At 46.9% G+C, this 15098-nt stretch overlaps 1 protein-coding gene across 4 annotated transcripts in view; it reads left to right on the forward strand.

Annotated features, from left to right (window-relative positions):
* The first annotated feature begins 1091 nt into the window (after positions 1-1091).
* Positions 1092-15098, forward strand: part of Tvp23a (trans-golgi network vesicle protein 23 homolog A) — a 35950-nt gene continuing 21943 nt past the window's right edge. Inside the window, exons 1-2 of one of the 4 annotated variants that reach the window (XM_008829937.3) lie at positions 1100-1729; positions 1954-2033. In XM_008829937.3, coding sequence (XP_008828159.1) covers positions 1724-1729; positions 1954-2033 — 86 coding nt within the window. In that variant the 5' untranslated portion in view covers positions 1100-1723. Of the gene's footprint in view, positions 2034-15098 lie in introns of all 4 variants that reach the window. The other 3 variants (XM_008829936.3, XM_017797363.1, XM_008829935.2) reach the window with 3 other exon arrangements.

Below are 15098 nucleotides of genomic sequence, written 5' to 3' on the forward strand. Positions count from 1 at the left end.
AGCCAGACTGCATTCCAGCCAGACCCCAGGCCCTTCCTGTGCACACTACAAACTGGAAAGCAGGCTAGAAACCACTGGGACCGACCCTGGGAGCCTTTGCCAATCTGCTGGCAGCCCCACTCCCACAGGGGCGATTTCAGCGGACTGCCATGGCAGCTGAGGTGGCAGAGGTTCCAGAAGCTTCTGGAACTGATGTATGGTTTTGGTTTGAGACATTTTAATATATATAACTGGGGCTTGAACCCACAGCTTCTTGCATGCCAAGCAAGTGTTCTAGCACCTCTCCATCTTCCCATGCCCCCTCCAAGTCCTTTTTAAAAAACTTTTTGAAACAAGTTTTGTTTTGTTCTTCTCTTTGAGACAGGGTCTCACTAGGTAGCCCTGGCTGGTCTGAAATTCACAGAGATTGGCCTGCCCCTGCCTTGAGTCCTAGGATTAAAGATGTGTGCCACCCTTTGAAGCCCTTGAGACAGGGTCTTGATAAGTTGCCCAGGCTAGCCTTAAACTTGTTTTGTAGTACAAGTTAGCCCTGGAACTTATGCTCCTCCTGCCTTAGCCTTCCCAAGTGCTGAGATAACAGGCTTGGCCTACTGTATCTGGCATAGTTTGGGAAATATTTTAAGAGACTTGGCTCCTGAGGATGCTTTTTTGTCCTAGGAAGGGTCCCCTCCATCCTTTCCCTTCTCTGTGGCCTGAAGGCAGTTGGCAGCCTGGGGATCAGGAGTGAGACAGCTCTTCACATTACCCCCACCAGCCCAGCAGGGAGTGAACTGCCCAGAAGCTTGTGGCCCAATGCCCTCTTATCTGCTTGGGGCCAGAGAGCAAAGGAGGACCAGCAGCCTTGACATTGAGACACTCCACTCCACCCCAGGGCTGAAGGCAGGGATGCGGAGGATGGGGAAAATGGGAGTAGGGAGGAGAGGGGCCGGGGAATGAAGGGTGGGGGACAGGCCATAGGGGAGGTGATGTGATCATGTCATTGGCTAGGAAAAGGCCAGTAAGGCCTTCACATGTCAGTAGCTACTCTGCTGGGCATGCCCAATTCTGCAGATACCCCTATCCCGAAGCCTAGCCTCATGTTCAATCCTGGGGATCCACTTTCCCCTCCCTTCCTCCCTCCCTTCCTCCCTTCCTCCCTTTCTCCCTCCCTCCCTTTTTTCTCTATGCAGTGCAGGTGCGAATTCCCGGCAATCTTCTGCCTCAGATTTCCAAGCGCTAAGACCGCAGGCCTGCACAATGCCTGGCCCAAAAAGCAAGCTTTTCACAGCGCCTGGAAACTGCTCTTCTCTCCACCTTTCTGCAACAACTGCAGCATTCCCACCGCACCCTCCCTCCCAGGCTTACTGCCCTGGGACCGGCAGGTCTGTCCTCGCCCCGCCACAGTTCCCTGTGTGCTGGACACCCATTCTCTGAGTCTGCTGGTCCTGGGCGTGGTCCCCAGCGCTCCCTTGGGGACCCTTTCAGGCCTCGCCCCGCCGCGGAGCGAGCCCCCTTCCCAGTTCGCGCGTTCCGCGCCTCCTCGCCCCTCCCCCGGGGCGACCCGTGCCTAGTGAAGCTGCGGGCCCCAGGCTCCAGCGTCCCCAGGGTCTGCTGCCGCCTGGGCATCCAAGTCTTGGGCGGCGAGGGGCGGAGTTGGAGCCTGCGCTGTAGGTATCCAGTGGTACCCAGGAGGATGAAGCAGGTAGGGCGGCAGGGATGATGGTGCAGATGCTGCGCCGCAAGGATGATGGTGAGGAACCTGTGGGAGGAAAAGGGATGTATGGATCTCAGGGCCTGGGGCTGCACTGGGCCCCCGTGGTCAGGAGGATGGGGAAGGCCTCGCATTTCTAAGGGCCAGCAAGCGCCTAACACAGGGAAGAGAGCAGAGACAGGCCCAGGAAGGGAGGGTGCTTGCTCATGATGGCTGAGTGTACGCTGCGTGAGAACCTGCTATTTGCTCCTGGTGTCCCCCAGGCCCTGGTGGACGATACTGAGGATGTGTCCCTGGACTTTGGCAACGAAGAGGAGCTGGCCTTTAGGAAGGCCAAGATCAGGTACGTTGTGACTCCCGCCTTGTGTTAGTGGTCCCAAGCTGCAAATTTATCCATCCTCCAAGCTGCAAATTTATCCATCCATCCATCCATTTATTCAGAGTACACTGAGCATCTATTGTGTACCAGGGACATACATATATGCTAGTTACACAGTCCCTGTTCTCTTGGAAACTGTGGTTGAGGTGCAGGAAAGGACTGATAATTGATCAGGCAAAAATGACTACAGGATAATTATGGTATATGGGAGGGTTAGGAAGTAGCTATGGCACTGAGGCAAGAGATTGCACTCAGGGAAGGTCTCACACTGTAGCACAGTCAGGGATGGCTTCTCTGAGGAGCTCTAGTCTGAGACTGAATATTGAGAAGCAGTCAACCATGGGAGATTCTGGAGGAAGAGAGTTCTGAGCTGAAGGAACAGCAAGTGCAGAGATGCTGCATCTGTGTTGGAAGGTCAGGGAAGGGTCTCTGTGGCTACAGGGCAACCTGGGAGAGGAGTGGGCAGGAGGAGGCAGGAGAAAAATGTTGCAGTACCAGCCAACCAGACTTCACCTCAGTCAGGTCACATGCCTGCCTGACTCCTTTGGCATCCAGAAGGCAGCAGGACCAAGACAGAGGGGTGACTTCATAGTGTGCTTGACAGTGGCCTTTCTAGAAACATCCACAGCTCAGCTCTACCCACTCACCATATACCCTTCCAACTTTCTGCACCAACAGCCTTGGGTCCCTGGTACTTAGTGCCTTTATTTTATTTCCAGTGCTAGGGATGGAACTCAGAGTCCCATGAATGCTAAGCAAGAGCACTACTGCTGAGCTACAGCCTCTCTCTCTGTCTCTCTGTCTCTGTCTCTCTGTCTCTGTCTCTCTGTCTCTGTCTCTGTCTCTCTGTCTCTATCTCTCCTATTCAATCCAATAATTCCCAGAATGAAGTAGTCTTTATTATGCCACTATAGCAAGATATCATAAACAGATTGGCTTAATGGGCTGGAGATGTAGCTTGGTTGATAGAATGCTTGCCTAGTATGCAGTAGCCCTGGGTTCCAACCCAGGCACTGCATAAACCAGGCATGCTGATGCATGCCTATGATTCTAGCACTTAGATTCCTTCACCATCCAAACCAACTGTACAACTTTTTCTGCTCTTCCTTTACGTGACCTGCTCGTGTGTGTGTGTGTGTGGTCTTCTTATACCTCTCCCTAATACATAAAGATATTTGTGACAATATTTCAGACCTACCCAAGAATCTAGGATAATTTTTACATTTCAGGATTCTATACAAAGTAAGATCTGGGGTTGTGGGTCAGTTGGTGGGGTGTTTGCCCAGGCATGCATGAAGCCCTGGGTTCCTTCCCTATCATTGCAGAAACTGGGCATAGTGGTGCATACCTGTAATCCCAGTACTAGGAAGGTGGAAACAGGAGGATCAGAAGTTCATGGTCATTTTTAGCTACAGATTGGGTTCAGGAACAGCTTAAGCTGCATGAGTCTCTCTCTCTCTCTCTCTCTCTCTCTCTCTCTCTCTCTCTCTCTCTCTCTCTCTTTCACACAGCTTAAGCTGCATGAGACTCTCTCATACACACACACACACACACACACACACACACACACACACAGAGTATTCTTTAATAATGTGGTCTGCCGATTCTCTTTTGCCATCTATGGTAACATCCACAGGTTCTAGGGATTAGAACCTAGATGGTGGTTGAGAGCATCATTCATCCTACCACAGTGTAAGAACTGTAATCCTGGGCAAAGGAACCTACACAGCATTTAAACTGTAATGTGTTCAATACCTGGTGGGCATCTCCCATTTGCCTTCCCTTGGGCCGGTGGCTGGGGCCATGTAGTGTGCAAGACCCAGCCCCTGCCTTATAGAGGTGCCCAGTCGAGTCTGTAATAACACTCCAGTTATGTCAGTCAGGTCCTACTTCATTTTGGGGCTCTCATATGCATTGTAGGATGTTTAGTAGTGACCTTGGCCTTTGCTCACCAGACACCAGGGGCATCTTGTGGTCTCCATTCGTTGCCAAGTGTTCTTAGGGGACAAACTTCCAGCTGAAAGCCATGGTGTTGGGGGATCATGCAGGCATGCCAGGTTGCTACAGCTCAATGCTTGACATGCTCAGAACTGCAGATCCTTGCGTCCTTATCCTGGTCAGAGAAGTGACTGCTGGACTGGAACCTAAGGCAGAGGAGCAGTTAGCTAGATGGGGAAGGGTGACTGTCCCATTCAGAGAGGCTTGGAGTTGAGATTGTGAGTTAGGGTGTTTAGTGTTTCAGGATGGTTCAAGACTAGAGATGCTGGAGAAGTGTCCTGAACAGAAGGTGAGGCTAGACTCAGAAAGAACTATAAGCTTTAGATCTACACACTGGAGCTTTCTATGAGGATAAAGATGTGCTGTTGTTCTAGCTTTCTGTTGCTCTGAAAAAATATCCTGAACAAAAGTTACCTAAGGAAGGTTTCATTTTGGCTCACAGTTCAAGAGCCATCATGGTGAGGAGTTCACATGGCAGGAGTTTGAGGCAACTGGTCACAATGTATCCCTAGTCAAGAAACAGAGAGTGAAGAACGTTTGTGTTCAGCTCTCTTTCTCCTTTTTATACAGCCCGGGATCCCAACTCAGGGAATGGTGCCACCCACAGGGGATGGGCCTTCCTACTTCCATTAACTTAATCCTGATAATTCCCCACAGGCATATCCAGAAACATGTGTCCCAGGTGATTCTAGATCTCCTCAAGTTGAAAATTGAGATTACCTATCACAGACTAGTTTAGGAATGGAAGGAAGCAGAAGCTAGGTGTCTGGCACAGAGATCTGGACAGGGACCTGGAGGCACCTGGGAGGTACAATCAGTCTTCATTAGATGATGGTTAAGATGTGGGGTAGGGCTGGGCATGGTGGCACACACCTTTAATCTCAGCACTTGGGAGGCAGAGATAGGCAGATCTCTGTGAATTTGAGGCCAGCCTGGTCTACATAGTGAGTTCTAGGCCAGCTGGGGCTACAGGGAGACTGTCTGAAAATAAAAATTAAAGAAAAGGTATGGGACAGGGAGAGGACTGGGGTGATGACTTAGTGGAGAAAGTGCTTGGTATGTAAACATGAAGACCACAGTTCAGTTCCCCAACACTCACATAAACCATTGGACATAGATGCATGTGCCTGTAACCCCAGCATTTGGGGAGTGGACACAGGAAGATTGCTAGGGCTTTCTGGCACCAACCTAACCAAAAAAAGGCAAGCTCCAGGTTCAGTGGAGAACAATAGAGGAGGACACCTGATGCCCCCTTCTGGCCCCTACCCACAGATACACACACACACACACACACACACACCATACATATACGCAAAGATGTGGGGTGGGGATGAGTAGTCAAGGATGAGAGTTAACTTTCTGGAACACTTGTGGGACAAGGATGTTGAGCTTTGAGTGGCTCTTGATGGACCATAGTGGGCAGCGCTGGGATTAAAGGTGTGTGTTGTAGCACCTGGCTCCAAAATAGGATTCTTTTTTTTTTTTTTTAAACTTTAATTTTATGTGTGTGAGTGTTTTTGTCTGTGTGTATTTAAGTGTACCAAGTGCATGTAATACCCATGGAGACCAAAAGAGGGTGTCAGATCCTGTAGAACCAGAGTTACAGACAATTGTTAACCACCATGTGGGTGCTGGGACCTGAACCTGGGTCCTCTGCAAGAGCAGCCAGTGCTCTTAACTGTTGAGCTGCTTCTCCAGCACCCCCCACCGCCAAAGAGAATTTTTAACTTTAGGGGGTCCAGGAACCTTTGAAAATTCTTATCTAAGTTTCATACGTGTCATTTTACGAAAAATATTCAAATTTTAATTGAATTCCCCAAAGTTCTGAATCACAAGTATAATGTGTGAACCATTATTTGAAAACTTTTTGTTCATTTTGCTATTTGCAATAGGGAATTCCCAATTCCTCATTGATTGCAGGTTGACCTTGAAGGGAGATGCTCTTGTGGGAGGGGCCTGTATTACCAGAGTCTGGGATATTGAGTCCATTTCTTCCCTTATCACCTGCAGCTCTAGGTTTGGGGCAGGTCATCGTGCCTTACCTCCAGTGGCCTGTAAAATGAGGATATCTGGACCAGCCTGGCCTTACAATGTGGCTACTAACACTTTGTTCAGTAGCTATATATTCAACAGCTGCTGGGTTGCCAGGTGCTGGCTTAAGCCCTGGGGATGGAGAGGTGGTTCCTTTTAGGCTTGTTCCTGCTTCTGGATGAGGGAGGTGCAGTGTTGTGGTGTGGGCTCCTTGGGGACCAGCAGAGGATGCAATTCTACACCAGGGCTGGGTAGATAGAGGAAATATCTTCGATCCTGTGTGCACGTGCCTGCGTGCGTATATGTGTGTGTGTGTGTGTGTGTGTGTGTGTATTCATGTTCCCCAAGTGTGCCTTGTGTTTACTTTTCTTTTCATTCATTCATTCATTCATTCATTCAGTCAATCAATAAGTTTTTTGAGACTGGCTCTCACCATGTAGCCCAGGCTGACCTTTAACCCTTTAACTCTCCAGCCTCCTGCCTCAGCCTCCAACTGCTGGGACTATACACCTTGTGCCACCATACCCCATTTGGTTTTATAAAGTTTTATTGTGGTTCTTAAAAGACAACAACATGCCTGCTCTTAGTCCTTTCCAGATGTGCAGGATGGTAGTGTCTCGGGTATGTTTGCATTGTTATGAAACAACTTTTTCATTGTGCAAAAGTGAAACTGCCCATTGACTATTCCCCAATGCTCCTCCCTGGCCCTGCTAATCACCAGTCTACTTTCTATCTTTATAAACCTGACTAGCCATGAAAGTGGAATCTGCAGCATCTGTCCTTTGCAACAGGTTTGTTTCACTTAGTGTGATGTCCTCAAGGGCCATCCATGTCATAGCTCATGCCTAAACTTTTTTTAAAAAATTCATTGTGTGTGTGTGTGTGTGTGTGTGTGTGTGGTGTATGTATGTATGTGGGTGCACAACCGCCATGATTGCACAGGTGGAGGTCAGGGAACAACTTTGTGGGGCCAGTTCTCTCTTTCCACCTTTTGTGGGTTCCAGAGATTGAACTCAGGTTGTCAGGCTTGCATGACAAGCACTTTATCTAAAGCATCCCACCTGTCCCTTTTCCTCTTTTAGGGCTGAATAATAGTCCACTGTGTGAGTCTATCACATCCAGCTGGGTGGCTTTTACCTCTTGGTTCTTGTGAATAGTGCTTCTCGGCATGTGGGTATATCTCCTTTGAGACCCTGCTTTCAGTTCTTTGGGGTATCTGCCTAGAAGTGGACTGCTGGGATCAGGGCAGTTCTCTTTTTAATGTTTGAGGAACCTCTAAACTGTTTCCCAGAGCAGTTGCACCATTTCACAGTCCAACTGACAGCACAAGGTTCCAGTTCCTCCACATCCTTGCTAATATTTTCTGTAGGTTTTTTGTTTTTGTTTTGTTTTGTTTGAGACAGGGTCTCACGTAGTCCAGGCTAGTCTCAAACTCACTATGCAGTCAGAGATGACCTTGAATTTCTGATCTTCCTACCTCTACCTCCCAAGTACTGGAGTTACAGGCATACACCCCCACATCCGGCTTATGTGATGGTGGTGTTGGAACCTAGGGCTTTGTGCATGCTCAGCAAACTGAGCCAAATTCCCAGGCCAGTGGATTTTGTTTTGCTTTTGTGGTAGTACTGGGAATTGAACCCAGGACATGCTACACAAATGTTCTACCACTGAGTTATAGCCTGAGCCCTTGTACACATGTGTTTAAGGTACACGTCGCTCCATTTGCCTGATTTGACTTTATCCTTGGGTTTTTGGTGCTATATTGTGTGGATGTTCAATCAAAATACAGTTCCTATGCCACAGATTTTTCTCTGACACTCTTCAAGTCAGTGTGGTTTGGGTACACTCAAGAAATGATGCAGCTGTTCCCACTGCCTAGTTCCATAATTTTCATACCCCAGATGGAAGCCCTGTACCCATTATACAGTCATCAGCCCCAGGAATCACCAGCGTGCTTAGAAAATGATTATTCTGGTCATTTCGTATAAATGAGAGCTGCATGAATCAGGGTTTTCCAGAAACACAGAACCAGTATGAATATATGTGTTTGTGTGTATATGTACATGTGCATGTGTGTATATATGAATGTGTGTGTATAAATGCATGCATGTATGTGCATATATGTATGAGTATGTGTGTGCATGGGTATGAGTGTATATGAATATATGCATGTATGTGTGTATGTGCATGCATATGTATATGTATGTGTATGCATGTATGTGTGTGTATATATGGAATTAGTCTAGGTATATTATATATCTGACATACAAGGAGACTTATATGAGGGCTTGGTTTGTATGATAATAGAGGCTGAGAAACCCCAGGATCTGTTAACAAACTAGAGCTCTAGAAAGTTGGTGCAACCCCAGTTGAAGTTGTCTTGAGAGCTGTGCTGATGGTGATATGAGGCCCAGTCTGAATCCGAAGGCCCGAGCTCTGCACGGCCTGGTTGGTATGGAAGGCCCAGGGCCAGGCATACTGGTTTGAGGGCGGGAGAAGATGGGCATTCCAGCTCAGCCTGACAGCGAAGACCCTCTGCGTCTTTCTTGTTACTGTGTGTTCAGTGGAGTGGTTGAGGTCTGCTTGCAGTGGGCAGGGGACCACCTTGTCTTAGTCAGTCATTTAAATTCTGGTCTCTTCTGGATACATCCTTAGAAACACATGCAGAAATAATGTTTTACCAGCTATTTGGGTGCCCCCCACCTCCTTGGCCCGGTTGAATTAACATATGAAATTATACAATATGTGGATTTTTTAAAAAAAATCTGTTTACCATGTGTGTGTGTGTGTGTGTGTGTGTGTGTGTGTGTGTGTGTATGCCAGAAGTCAACCTCGGGTGTCATTCCTCAGGGCCTGGTTTACCTTGCGTTTTAAGATGGTATTTCACTGGGATCTGGGGCCTGCCTCTAAGGCTAGGCTGGCTATGCAGCCAGCCTCAGGAAGCAGCCTGTCTCTGCCTCCCAAGCACTGCAATTACAATCATGAACCACCACACCCAGCTTTTGATGTGGGTGCTGGAGATTGAACTGAGGTCCTCATGTTTGCACAGCAAGCTCTTTACCAACTCAGCTGTCCTGGATTCCAGGTTTGTTTATATCTGGGAATTTATCTATATTTCATTCCTTTTTATGACCAAATAATATTCCACTGTATGGTATACCTCATTTGATTTCTCCATTCATAAGATGATGGACATTTGAGTTGTTTCTGCTTTTAGGTTCTTATGAATAATGTCACTATGAGCACGTGTGTCCAGGTTTTGTGTGACATCTGTTTCAATTCTCTTGGGTACTTACCTAGAAGTGAAATTTCGGGGCACTGTGGTGTATCAGACCTCCATCTAACCTTTGGGGAAACTTCTAACCACTTGGGCTTCTGGTCAAACATACCTATATGTGGACCTCAATTTCAGTACCCCCAGCCAAGCACCTGCATGCCCAGTGCACTTTCTGCACAGAGTCCCTGTGAATCCAAATGTCAGTGACTGGATTGATTAAGTTCCAGTTCACAGCTGTTAAGTTCAAGTCTCTGAACCTGATCAGTTGATATGTTGATGTGATGCACTCAAACCCATACTTAATGTTACTTTATACTTCTGGGACCCCACAGGGATGAGCTTCATGTCCGTCTTGCTTCCTGGAGAGGACTTTTATGTTCCTTGTGTAAATGAGATTTTTTTTTTGAGACAGGGTCTCATGTAACCCAGGCTGGGCTGGAACTCTCTATGTAGCCAAGGATGACCTTGAACTCCTGATCCTTCCACCCCTAACTCCCCCATGCTGGTATTTCAAGTATATCCCACCACATGAGGACTGGATCTTGCCAATTCCATACAATGTATTTTGATTGGTTGATTTTTTGAGACAGGGTCTCATGTAGCTCCAGTTGCCCTTAGTTTGATATTTAGCCAAATGACCTTGAGTCCTGATCCTCCCAGCTCTACCTCGTGAGTGCTAGGATTGTAGATATGTGCTATCATGCCTGTCTTTTATCTTGAGTTTGTGTCTAAATAAGTTAAATTTATGTTCATGGGAATGTGGGGCTGCCTGGTCACCTCTGTGTGTGACATTGACCCAAGGGAGGCTGGGAGGCAGGAAGGAGAGGAACAGTGACAATGCCTGGCATGGCGTGGTGGCCATCATTCTTGAAAACAGCATAACATGTCTCTACATGCTGTGCTTGTGTGTGCACATGCATGCATGCACACACAGAGATACATCCATAGAGACACACAGGTATACACACAGAGACACACACAGAGATACACCCGGAGGCACACACACACAGGGGTACAGATATAAAAGCACACACAGAGGCATATACAGGCACACACACAGACATACACAGAAGCATATGAACATAGACACACACACAGGCATACACAAGCATACACACACAGACATATTCAGAGGCACACACAGAGATAGACACACATACACACAGAGACACACAGATGCACAAGGAGGCACACACACATATACAGAGGCACACACAGAGAGACACACTCACAGACACACACAGAGACACACATAGAGACATACAGAGGCACACACACACACACACACACACACGTAGAGACACGCACAGGCACACACACAGATAAACACACAACCATACAGACACAGAGGCATACCCTAAGGCATAAGGATTCACACACACACATACACACACACACACACACACACACATCATGCTCCAACATACTAAAAAAATAATAATTTTTGGTTTCTTCACTACTAATCCAAGAAGTGTGTCCATTGATGGGTGAGGCCCCTCCCACCAAGACTCTTGTTCTGAGCCTGGAGAACAGGCCACATTGCCCAGCCTGTCTAAAATCGATTTTGAAAATATGAACTATTACACATGATCAGGATGTGGTGGCAGATGCCTGTGATTCCTGCACTGGGAGGCTTGGCAGAAGGACTGTGAGTCTGAAGCCAGCCTGAGCAACATAGCAAGTTTGGACCAGCCTGGGTAACAGAGTGAAACCCTGTCAAACCAAAAAAGAAAAAGAAAAAAAGAAAGAAAAGACACTGAGCAAGTCCCACCAAAGCTAATTGTTTAATTTTAAGGAAGGTTCCTGAATACCAAGGAAAATAACCCACAAATTCAAGGAACTAGACAAATTTCAGTTCTCTTTGATCACGGCATAGCTTACTTATTTTGAAATTAACTCCTCACATCTCTAAGGGCTCCACTTCCCCTTGTGTTCATTTCTCGTTCACATGAACTTGGTTGTGTAAGCCACACCAGCAATAAACCACTAAGAACGTCTTCTACTGAGCTATGACCCTCACCATCGGGAAAGCCTTGGGGACAGGGCAGGGCCATCTGTCAGTTCTTGGGCCTCATCCGGGTGGACCTGGAGTGTTTGATCTGCTCTTCCTTTATTCCAGGGTTCAGTTGAGGTGTGAAGTGATCATCCTTCATTGAAGGGGACTGCCCTGTATCTTGTAGACTGGTTAGTGGCACCCTGGCCTCATCTAGTGAGTGCCAGTATTACCACTCCCCCACATGACAACCCAAATCGTCTCCAGACATTCCTGTAGGCACCCCCAAATCACCCCTCTTTCCTTGTACCGGCCTGCACATGTATGTCGGTATAGGCATGTGTGCAGAAGCCTTACTGGGAAGGGGTAGGTGCTGACACATCAAGTCTCATCCAGGTACCCCAGGCAGGGGTGCTGGTGACATTGCCTTGGTAAAATGACTCAATAGCTTCTGGTTGAAGCCCAGATTCCTGACAGTCCCTGTCTCCTTCTGGCCCGTGGTCAGCAGGTATGTCCACATCTTAGGCCCTACATTTGTTAAAATTCCATTGAACAGCCAGGAACCTCAGTCATACCCTGACCTGGAGTGAGCCCCTGTGATTAAAGGGGTCAGTGCCCCAAACAGCAGGGCTAACTGGCAACACCATTGTCCGTTTTAATGGGACAGTGGCTGTGCTGGAACAGGGTATTTGGTGGTGACCCTGTTGGCCCACATACACTGTGTGGAAATCTCTCATTGGCTTCCATATGTCACTGGAGATTGATGTGTAGGGGCATAACACTCCATTTTGTTCAGTGTTCTCTGGTTCAGCACTGTGCCCAGTAAACAGTAGGTGCCCAATCAATGTGCTATTGGAAACACAATTTATTAAACAGTTTATAAACAATTTATTTCTTTTAAAAAATATTTAAATATTCTATTTATTATTTTTATTTTATGTGCATGAGTGTATTGCCTGAATGTATATAAGTGCACCCATGTCATGCATTGTTTGTGGAGGTCAGGAGAGAGCATTGAATCCCCTGGAACTGCAGTTATGGATGGTTGTTAGCTGCCATGTGGGTGCTGGAAACCGAACCTGGGTCCTCTAAATGGTATTTCTTAAACAAAGTTAAAGATCAATTTAAAAAATTAAAAATATTTGTTGGCCGGGTGTGGTGGCGCACGCCTTTAATCCCAGCACCTGGGAGGCAGAGGCAGGCGGATCTCTGTGAGTTCAAGGCCAGTCTGGTCTACAAGTTAATTCTGTATCCTTAGGCAATTTAAATAACAATGCACTGTTGGTTATTTTGCATTAAAAAAAAACCAATTTGTGTGTGGGGGTGTATGCATGCATGTAATAGCACATGTGGAGGTCAGAAGACAACTTTTGGGAGTTAGCTCTCTCCTTCCACCCCGTGGGTCCCAGGGATTGAACTTGGGTCCTCAGAGTTAGCAGCAAGTGCCATTATCTGCTGAGCCATCTCACTGGCCCATTGGTGGTTAATTTGAATGCCAAATTAAACTGCAAACAAAAATACATACAGATGGCAAATACAAAACGTACTATTTTCAGTATGGTGGGGCATTTTAATGCTTGATGAATCTCTAAATAAAGGAGCTGTAAAACACTGCCACAAGATATGTTAAATTGGAAAACAATACTTTGAATTAATATTCACAAAAGAACTTTAAAAAAAACCCTTTGTAAGAATAGCACAAATGTACTCTGTAAATCAAGATAGTCTTGAACTTTTTATCCCACTTCAGCCTTTGGAGTGGCCAAGATTCCAGGCCTGCCTTCCTAGGCTGTGTGTGTGTGTGTGTGTGTGTGTGTGTGTGTGTGTGTGTGCGTGTGTGTATGTGTGTGTATACATACATGTGTCCAGCAGGATTTAAATCTTGAGGCAGAAACCAGTCATACTGGATCTGGAACAGTCTTTAATTGCCAGGAAGCAGGGACTCTGGAACATGTGGAGAGGCTGTAGCAGAATGAAGAAGCCAGGCTGAATGGACAGGTGTCAGTCAGTTCTCCCATCAGGGATCCCTGAAGGCAGCCTTGCAGGGACCGCCTTTGTTTCTAAGATCTTGCCTGCTGTGAACTGTGCTGTTCCATTAGAGCTCTTGGGAGGTGGTGCTGGGAAATGAACATGACAGCAAAGTTCTGAAGCCTGTAGTGGAAGCATTCTGATTCCAGAAACATTAAAATGGCCCAAAGTTAACATGCTGGGCATGATGGCCCATGCCTATGATTCCAGCACTTAGGAGGCTAAGGCAGGAGGATCAGGAGTTCCAGGCTGGTCTGGACTACATAATGAGTGGCAGACCAGTTATATAACGAGACTTGTCTCAAAAAACAAAACAGGACTGGGATGTAGCATGCGTGAAACCCTGGTTCTCCGATCCCCAGCGCCATATAACTGGGCATGGTGGTTCATGCCTGGAATCCCAGCACTCAAGAGGTAGAGACAAAGGTATCCTCAGCCACTTATGGAATTCAAGGCCAGGCTGGGCTGCATGAGACCCTGTCTCAAAACAAACAAGCAAACGACCCCAATAAAAACATAAATTAAGAATACAAAATCCAGAAGACAAGTTTTGCTCCATTTTGCAATTGAGGAAATGGTTTCATGAGCCAGGACACCCAGGCTGGCATCTGATGTTTTCAGAATCTGCCCTATTTCTGGTAGAGTCTAGCTCTCCAAATAAAAAGGCATATGGGGCTGGGGGTATAGCTCAGTGGTAGAGTGCTTGCCACAATAGGTCTTGTAACAGGAAGTTACTGCTACATGACAAATGCCCCCAATTTAGCAGCTGCAGACAAATACCATTTTATTCCCTCACACTGTGCCTACAGATTAGGGACCAGAGAAACTTGGCTAGTGGTTCTGGCTCAGGATCTCACAAGGTTAAAGTCTGGATGTGAGCTAAATAAACTTCTTTTCTTTATTAAGTACCCAGCTTCAGACACTTTGTTACAGTAACAGAAGCCACTACATCCATTCTTTCTTGGAAGCAAGTAACTAGAGCTAGGAACCTGATGTGATTTCAGTTGTGACCTTTTTAGCAAGCTGGCTTCAAAGGAGTAAGTGTTCTCCTCCCATCAGCAGGGTCCTCCAGGTTGGTTGCCTGCCCCCAGGTACTCCACACCTCTGATCCCTGATTTCATTAGGGACTGCTGTATGCTGCCATTCTTATTCCTTCATCCCATCTTCTTTTGTGAGCAGAACTATCTAGAAAGAGAAGTGATGTTATGGCTTGATTCTGAAATGTCTCCCACAAACCTAGGTTTTGAATGTGTCCCCAGCTAGTGGCACCGCCTGGGGAGGCTGTGGGGCATAATAGGAAGTGGGTCACTGAGGACGGGCCTGTGCCACTTAGCTGGTTCCCCTTCCTGTTTCCCTTTGCTCCTCCTGGTCTGCTATGAACAGTCTTCACTACCATCTCCTACCACCATGCTTTCTTCTGGTCTGAAACCCTCCAAAACCATGAGCCAAAAGAAACCTTAACTGCCTGGAACCTGTCAGATTTCATGGTCATAGCAACAGGAAAGTAACTAGTACCATCTCCCATCAGATACTCAGTTGTAGGGTATATGTCACAGAAAAAAATACCCAGTACACTGTGGGATTCTTGTGGTTCATTCCAAGTTCTCAAAATCATGAGTCAATTTCTTTCATCCTCCAGTACGTGATCAGTGACTGATTTTTAAAAAAATCCTGTAAACTCACAAAGATGTGATTTATTTAT

The sequence above is a fragment of the Nannospalax galili genome, unplaced genomic scaffold (genome assembly GCF_000622305.1).
Source record: "Nannospalax galili isolate Female #2095 unplaced genomic scaffold, S.galili_v1.0 scaffold32, whole genome shotgun sequence".
Taxonomy (NCBI): domain Eukaryota; kingdom Metazoa; phylum Chordata; class Mammalia; order Rodentia; family Spalacidae; genus Nannospalax; species Nannospalax galili.